At 41.2% G+C, this 9,394-nt stretch overlaps 1 protein-coding gene across 1 annotated transcript; it reads left to right on the top strand.

Annotated features, from left to right (window-relative positions):
- Nucleotides 4,816–6,691, top strand: LOC109843797. The gene is made up of 2 exons (XM_020412758.1): nt 4,816–5,416; nt 5,459–6,691. The coding sequence occupies exons 1-2, from the start codon at nt 5,366–5,368 to the stop codon at nt 6,677–6,679; spliced, it is 1,272 nt and encodes a 423-aa protein (XP_020268347.1). The 5' UTR covers nt 4,816–5,365; the 3' UTR covers nt 6,680–6,691.

The raw sequence follows: 9,394 nt of genomic DNA, 5'->3' as shown, positions 1-9,394 counted from the left end.
TTTCAGGTGACCGAAGAGATGAAGAATGGGCAATAGCACTTGAAAAGTATGTTAAAGACTATCCAGATGTAAAAAAATCAGGTAATATTTTAATGTCACTTGAAAAGTATGTTAAAGACTATCCAGATGTAAAAAAATCAGGTAATATTTTAATGTCTGATCAGTAACATTTTGTTTCCTAGCATTTTAGGGATTCAAATTGAAAATTATTGATATTTTGTATATAGAGAAGGGTCTATGTTTACTTTTCGCACAGGGCCCCTAAAATCTCAGAACCGGCCCTGGCGTTCACCTTAGTCATACTAGATGAGTGTGCATGACGAAATTGGATGATTATCATAATTATAAATCTCGGAAAGAAATACATTGAACTACAGCAGAGCGTGAGACTGGTAAGAGCTTGGAAGAATATCCAATATTTCCCAGAAACGCGCCTAGCTACGTGGTCTCAGGTTCACGCGTCTGGTCTGTATTTAGACAATTTTTTATATTCAAACCGTACAGACAGGCGCGTTCATGTTACACTAAAAACACCTAGGGCACTAAAAACACCTAGAGGCTGTTTGGTTGTCAAAATTTTTGGGTTGTGATACGGCAGGTCATCAGGTGCTATAGTAGTACAACCAACTATTCTGTTTGGTTTGTTAAAATGGACGATATACTGTAGCAGAGTTGGTGCTAATGTAGCTGAGTTGACAAACCCTCAACATTTCTCAGAAAAAATGTAAGAAATTAGGCCCGTGTTACTATAGCTATTAGTACAACTAGACCACTCAATTCCACGGTACTATGTAGTTACCGTGCATAAAAAATAAAATTTAACCAATCACGCCTTTGTTGGGAGTACAGCGCGTGTTCTGAGGATTCACAAATTTGCCGAGAGAGAATGCACACAAATCAACTAATAATAGCACAAACTCAAACACCAAAGTTTAACGTGGTTCGACAAAGTACCTACGTCCATGGGACAAGAAGGGAATGTGTTTTCACTATAGAGAAAGAGAATAAAAAATAAAGATTACATGATAACTCAAAGCTCACAAATAATCTTTCAAACTAAACTCTGAAATCTCTTACAAAACCCTCAAACAAATTGCTCAGAAAAAACTCTATTTTCTGTGCTCAAAACTCTCCTTCAAGCTACCCCAAAACTCAATCAATATGATCGATGAACCCTAAACAAATCATGTTTCTATTTATATCAAAACAGAAACCCAAACCAAACAGGAAACCAAAACATGACAGAAAAACCGTCGTAAGTCGACTTATCAGTGGGAACAAGTCGACTTACCATAAGTCGACTTAACAGGCTCTATAAGTCGACTTAGCAGAGCGAAAATCAACAACTGGAGAATAGAACATAAGTCGACTTGCCAGTGAACAAACCAACAATTCCAGAACAGAACATAAGTCGACTCGTGCACAGACACAAGTCGACTTACCATAAGTCGACTTATGAATGTGCATGAGTCGACTTATGACAGAAAAACTGGATTTTTCTGAGTTTCTCCACAATTCTCCACCTCAGTGAAGTTTTTCAAAACTGAGCCGACACCAACCAAACCAAATGTCTCACTTGTTGCGTCCAGTACGCAGTGATACAAAAATCACAACGGACTCAATCCATAACAAGTCGAGACTCAAATGAGAATGTGATCACTCTCCAAATATCGGTATCTACTCATCAAATCGGCTACATCAAATTGACTGCCTACGTACCCCCTCTCCTAAGGGATCAAGCCGCTCGCAGTTCATCCAAATAGCCTCCAAAGCTCCTCAATCAAATAGAAGACTTCACAACTCTTCACTAAAAAATCTGCGGCTGATAGCTCTCCCAGTGGCCCTAAAGTGAAACAAATTAAACACCTCCACCTGTAGTGAACCAATGGCCGTATCTAAATCCAAACTATGTCCATCAGCTACACTCGAATCAACCAACTCATCATCTGTATCCAAATCAACATGATCCCCAAATCGTATCACCTCAGCTGGAATCCCAAACGATGTAGTATGACCTGAAGTATGTGGAGTAATCTCCATCTAATGTGAAATAGTATCATCCTCCACCTACTACAATACATCTAAGGTCCGTCCAAAACTCTCCACCTGCTGAGAGTCAATTAGCTCTCTCATCAAAACCTCATCAAAAGTGACATTCCCAGACCAAACTTCCAATTGAGTTTTACCTCCTATCACAACAATTGGCAACCCTTTAATAAGGTGACTCGAATATGTCAACTCCTCAGTCCAGAAACTCTTCTGCAAACCATTGCTTGACCACAAACACTATTCCTTCTCCAGCAAGAAACTATTCTCCAACTTTGCCATCTCATCTAGTTGCCCCAAGATTTCCTCTCCAATGAAATGTCTCCAATTACCTTGAGCTTGTCACGAATACAGAAATGGATCCCTCTTGTACTTCTCACTAAAATCAGAACGAATTACCTTCATCCTTCTGTCTTTCTTACACTTCTTCAACATGTTGTAGACTACTAGGACTTCACTCCAACGGGACTTGGTTGCAACCCAAACATGTCTAGAACAATCGTCAACAAAGGAAAACAGATATCTATTTCCTCCTAATGATGCCTCATTGAAAGACTCCCAAATGCCAACGTGAACTCCATCGAAAAGACCCTTAGCTCGGTGAATAGAGGTGCTAAATTTCACATTGATCTTCTTACTCATATCAAAATGTTCACTGGACTTTAAATTACAGGTCAATGCACCCTTTTTCAAATCAATACTGGAATGATCAAGCCTCAAATGTTGCAGTCTAGTCAAATCAATAGAAGTTGTTAGCTCTCCACCTGTCATTGTATTTCCAATCAAATAGTACAAGTTATTTTTTCTGACGCTTTTCATCAGAATCAAAGAGTCTTCCACAATCTTGAGAACCATGTCCTCAATACGAACTTTCAAACCCTCTCCAACTAAAGCTCCAATCAATGTTAAGTTCTTCCTCAAAGAAGGAATATATCTCACACCATGTAACTCTCTAACCATCCCATCAAACATCTTGATGTAAAGTTTACCTATCCTAAGGATCTGACATGCATGGTTATCACCCATATATATCATACCACTATCCAGCTTCTCAAAACTGGAGAACCATTCCCTTTTAGGGCACACATGATAGGTTGCACTAGTATCCAATATCCACTCAGATTCCTCCGAATAGCAAACTATGGGACTAATCGAGAGCGAATAAACAGATGAGTCAGAAAGATTACCATCCGATATGACGATGTTTGCTTATGATGATGGTTGCTTTCCCTTTCCCTTCTGCTTGTTCTTCATCCATTCACTGAGATTTGGACAATCTTTCTTCCAATGACCAATCTTTTTACACCAAGCACACTAATCTTTTCCAACTGTAGGGTGCCCTACTCTAGACTGTGACTTCTCATTCTTTCGGGTTGGATTCTTCCCTCTTGCGATCAATGCATCTGCTATTGTGTCACTTGTAGACTCATTATCTTTCTTCCTTAGTTGGTAATTCACAAGAGTAGTTGTTATCTCACTATACGAAAGTGATGTCTTCTCATTAATTAGGGTAAGAACAAATGTATCATATTCCTCGTCTAGTAAGGAACTCAACAATAACAAAGCTTTGTCCTCATCCTCTATCATAACATCCACATTCGTCAAATCTGTAAGAAGCTTCGTATGGTGATTCATGTGATCACCAATGGAGGTTCCTTTCTTTAATTGAAAGCGGTAAAGCATCCTCTTTAAATGAAAGCGGTTCTCTACACTCTTGGTTAAATACTTGCCCTTAAGGATCTCCTAAATCTTCTTAGCTGAAGTCTCATTGATCACATCATATTTCAAATCTTGAGTCAAACAAGATCTAATCATACCACACACTATTCTATTCATCTTCTTTCAAACATTCTCTTTAATATAATCTGGCTTGCCATTCAACTCCAAAGTATTCTCCAAATTTTGCGCGTTCAGCGCATCCAAAACCTCACATATTCATAATCCAAAATTGTCTGTGCCATTAAAATTCTCTACATCTATCTTCGTAGGGTGGATATTCAAACTTTGAATGGTCTTTACGTCAGAAGCACTACCCTCAACACCCGATGTACTTTCTTTCCCAGTCATCTTCCTCAATACACCAACAACTAATGCGGAACAAACTGAAGAATAGATCCAAACTGAGAAAAGATAGATTTTTTACCAAAAAGATCCCACATTTATCTCTAATTGAAACACTAGATGAGCTTCCAAAGCGATCTACTCCTCCAAATAGCCCAAGCGTAGCCCGAGCTCTTATACCTCTTGTTGGGAGTACTTCGCGTGTTCTGAGGATTCACAAATTTGCTGAGGGAGAAGACACACAAATCAACTAATAATAACACAAACTCAAACACCAAAGTTTAATGTGGTTCGTCAAATTGTCTACGTCTACGGGACAAGAAGGGGATGGGTTTTCACTATAAAGAAAGAGAAAACAAAATAGAGATTACAAGATAACTCTAAAGCTCACAAATAATCTCTCAAACTAAACTTTCAAATCTCTCACGAAACGCTCAAACAAATTGCTCAGAAATGATATAGAACACACAACAGACATGTTTATGTCAAAGTGGGACAGTCGCAAGTCCAAATGCGAGCCTGGTCGAAGAAAATAACATGTTTCGAAGAAACGGCCGTAACTTTCAAACCGTACATCGGAATTGGACGAATTATATATGAAAATCGATTGTTTCGAAGAAACGGCCGTAACTTTCAAACCGTACATCGGAATTGGACGAATTATATATGAAAATCGACTATCTCGACGAGACGGAGCCATCCAACCGTACATCGGAATTGGACGAATTATATATGAAAATCGACTATCTCGACGAGACGGAGCCATCCAAACCTACCCCATGTGGTTCGGTTTAAGTTCTTAGATTCCCCAAATTCCTTATGGTTTGAGAGATAATTACAATTTTGTCCGTTTTTACTATTTTTAGTAATAATTTAGGAGTCTGTTTTGTTTAGGAAACAAATCCGATTTGATCTCAGATTTGACCGGTGGACTTTCCTATCCATAAGGAGTCTTTTTAGGAGTTTTAATGTTTTAGGAATTCTTTACCATTTTTGGTAAGTTGAGAGTCATTATAGGAATTAGAGTCCTTGTAGGAGTCTTGTTTCTTTTTCTATTTAAGAAGAGTCTTGTAAGACCTAGAGGCATAACTTTTGATTAATAAAATTTTATTTTTCCTTAATATTTCTTTGTGGATTCGAAGCTCTTCGTGGATTCGAAGATCGTTCTTTGTGGATTCAGAGAACACCCTTGGTGGATTCTGAGGTTACAACTTCCGCGCTGTGTCAATTGGTATCAGAGACTTGTTCATCCGATCCGATGGCAGGTGATGAAGCCCCTATCTCTCGAACTGAGTTTGACGTGCTAAAGGCCGATGTCAATATCTCTCGAACTGAGTTTGACGTGCTAAAGGCCGATGTCAATCAGATGAAGACTGTCGTGGAGCGAATAGCAGCGGCAGTAGAGCGTCTGGAGATTGTAGGAGATCGAAATTGTGTTGATGGTCGCCAACGACATGAACCGACTCCGTATGAAGATTCCGACAGCGAGGAAGATCACTATGCACCCCCACGCCACGGTGTTTATCGCAGAGACCGACGACAAAGGGATAATTATGACGCTGGAGGTTTCAAGATGAAGATGGATCTGCCATCTTTCAACGGGCAACTTCATATTGAAGAGTTTCTCGACTGGATTGCAGAAGTAGAGAGGTTCTTTGAGTATATGGAGATCCCTGAAGAACGTAAGGTTAAATTGGTGGCCTACAGACTCAAAGGTGGAGCTTCGGCTTGGTGGGAGTCTATTTGTCTGAATCGATCTCGTCAAGGAAAGCCGAAGGTCGATAGGTGGGAAAAGATGAAGAAGCTACTGAGAGCCTGTTTCTTACCAAGTGATTATGAACAAGTTTTATTTGGGCAGTATCAAAATTTTAGGCAAGGTGGAAGAACCGTGGATGAGTATACGCAGGAGTTCTATCGACTGTCATCCCGTAACAATTTACACGAGAGCGAGGCGCAGCAGATGTCTCGATACATTGGGGGATTAAGGATAGCGATTCAAGATCGTGTATCTTTACAGCATACCTATACATTGGCAGACACGGTTAGCCTAGCCGAGAAGGTGGAGCGACAGCTTGGACGAAATAGTAAAGGATCGTGGGCAGCTTCTGACGGTTCGCGGACGAACTTTAATCGTTGTGGGAATAAGCAGTCTCAAACTGTTCCTGATCAAGATTCTACGACAGAGAAGGGCAAGGGGCCAGCGACAACCGTAGTGAAGAAGCCTACTCCAGTGAACCCTTATGCCAAACCTGACCCAATCAAGTATTGTAGATGCGGACAGCCTGGTCATCGTTCCAATCAGTGCCCTAAAAGAGGTACAGTGAACATGGTGGATCATGAAGATGAGGATACAGACCGAGACGATGCTGAAAACTATGATGATGGGTTGGATGCTGATGATGGAGAACAACTCTCATGTGTTGTGCGACGACTATTGTTGGCTCCAAAGGCAGAAGAACCACCACAGAGGCATAATATCTTTCGAACGAGATGTACGGTGCAACAGAATATCTGCGATGTCATCATTGATAGTGGGAGCAGTGAGAATATTGTATCTCGGCACATGGTATAGAAGTTAGGTCTGAAGACGGAAAAGCATCCCGCTCCTTACAAGATCGGCTGGATTCGCAAGGGTAATGACGTACAAGTTGATGAAGTGTGTCGGGTATCCTTTTCCATTGGCCGAACTTATGTGGATGAGGCATTGTGCGATGTAGTAGAGATGGATGCATGTCATATGTTGTTAGGCAGACCTTGGCAGTTTGATGTTGATGCCATGCATAGAGGGAAAGATAACGTCTACATCTTTAAGAAGGATGGTCGTCGAATTGTGCTCAAGCCTCTAATCGAGAAGGGACCTGTCAAAACCATTGTGGCTGAAAAGAAGAATTTATTGGTCGTTGATTATGAAGACTTTATGAAAGATGTGAAGCAATCTGATGAGATTTATGCCCTTGTAGTTTCGGGAAAAGAGGAGTCTGCCACTGTCGAAACTCCACATGAAGTACAGACCCTCTTACAACGGTTTGATGCGGTTATGCCTGATGATCTTCCTTCTGAATTACCCATGCTTAGGGACGTTCAACATCAGATCGACCTTATCCCTGGATCCCGACTACCAAATCTGCCACACTATAGGATGAGTCCGAAGGAAGGAGAGATTTTGCAGAAACAGGTGGATGATCTCATCCAGAAGGGCCTTATACGACCTAGCATGAGTCCGTGTGCAGTGCCAGCACTACTAGTCCCAAAGAAGAACGGAGAGTGGCGTATGTGTGTGGACAGTAGGGCTATCAACAAGATTACGGTGAAGTACAGATTTCCTATTCCATGCTTGGAAGACATGCTAGACATGTTATCTAGTTCAAAGGTGTTCTCCAAGATAGATCTCAAGAGCGGCTATCATCAGATTCAGATTAGGGAAGGAGATGAGTGGAAGACTGCTTTCAAGACAAAAGAAGGCCTGTATGAGTGGTTAGTCATGCCTTTTGGTCTTTCTAATGCCCCTAGCACTTTCATACGATTGATAAATCATGTATTAAAACCCTTTATCGGCAAGTTCGTCGTAGTTTACTTTGATGATATCCTGATTTATAGCCAGAGTGGGGCTGCACATCTAGACCACTTGAGGGAGGTACTAATAGTTTTGCAGGAGAATAAGTTGTACATTAATCTGAAGAAGTGCAACTTCATGACCAGTAGCCTCGTGTTTCTAGGCTTTGTTGTTAGTGCAGAGGGTATTCATGTTGATGAAGAGAAGGTTCGTGCTATTAGGGATTGGCCTACCCCGAAGACTGTCAGCGAAGTTCGTAGTTTTCATGGCCTAGCAACATTCTATAGGAGATTTGTAAGAAATTTCAGCAGCATTGTAGCACCTATAACTGAATGCATGAAGAAAGGAAAGTTCAATTGGGGGGAAGAAGCAGATCATAGCTTTGCACTGATCAAGGAGAAGTTGTCCACCGCACCTGTGCTTGCACTTCTAGATTTTCAAAAAGTCTTTGAAGTTGATTGTGATACGTCCATCATAGGAATTGGTGGTGTTTTATCTTAGGAAAGGCGTCCAGTTGCCTTTTACAGTGAGAAACTAAGCGAAGCTCGGCAGAAGTGGACCACATATGAGCTAGAATTATATGCCATAGTTCAGTCTTTGAAGCATTGGGAGCACTATTTGATCTCGAGAGAGTTTTTACTTCACACTGATCATCAGGCCTTGAAGACCCTTAATAGTCAGACTACCATCAATCGTATGCATGCTCGCTGGATTGCATATCTGCAGCGTTTCACCTTCGTTTTGAAGCATAAATCTGGGCAGCAGAATAAGGTTGCAGATGCACTCAGTAGGAGGGCTGGATTGTTGGTAACTTTGAAGGCTGAAGTGATTGCGTTTGAGTATCTTAAGGAGCTGTATGCGGAGGATGACAATTTTAAGAAGATTTGGGATGACTGTCTTCAAAATAGATCAGTTAAAGGCTTTCATATTCAGGATGGTTATCTATTTCATGGCGATCAATTGTGCATACCCCAGAGTTTGCTAAGAGAGCAGATAATTCGAGACCTTCATGCTGGCGGACTAGGAGGATATTTGGAACGTGATAAGACAATTGCAGCCATTGAAGAACGATATTATTGGCCTCAGTTGAAGAAGGGAGCAGAAAGATATGTGCGGCGTTGTCCAATTTGTCAAGTTGCTAAGGGACAGTCTCAGAATACAGGATTGTATACACCCTTACCAGTTCCTGATGCGCCGTGGCATGATATTTCCATGGACTTTGTGTTGGGGCTGTCTAGAACCGAACGAGGTATGGATTCTATTTTTGTTGTGGTTGATAGGTTTTCAAAGATGGCGCACTTTATTCCGTGCAAGAAGACTGCGGATGCGAGCAACATTGCCAATCTTTTCTTTCGGGAGATAGTTCGTCTTCATGGAGTGATAAAGTCCATCACATCCGATAGAGATTCCAAGTTCTTATCACACTTTTGGAAGACTTTGTGGCAGAGATTCAACACTTCTCTCAAATTCAGTACTGCCTATCACCCCCAAACGGATGGCCAAACTGAAGCGGTCAATCGCACCCTCGGCAATCTTCTTAGATCTATTTCTGGCGATCGACCAAAACAATGGGATCTTGCTTTGGCACATGCTGAATTTGCCTACAACTGTATGGAAAGTCGGACTACATGCAAGGCACCCTTTGCAATTGTGTATGGAAGGCTTCCGAATCACTATCTTGATCTAGCCCCGCTGCATAAACTTCCTGGACAGAGTGTTCCTGCAGATCATATG

This window comes from Asparagus officinalis, chromosome 5 (genome assembly GCF_001876935.1).
Source record: "Asparagus officinalis chromosome 5, Aspof.V1, whole genome shotgun sequence".
NCBI classification, from domain to species: Eukaryota; Viridiplantae; Streptophyta; class Magnoliopsida; order Asparagales; family Asparagaceae; genus Asparagus; species Asparagus officinalis.
Note: the sequence above shows the minus strand (reverse complement) of the source record. Positions and strands in the feature narration are given on the sequence as shown.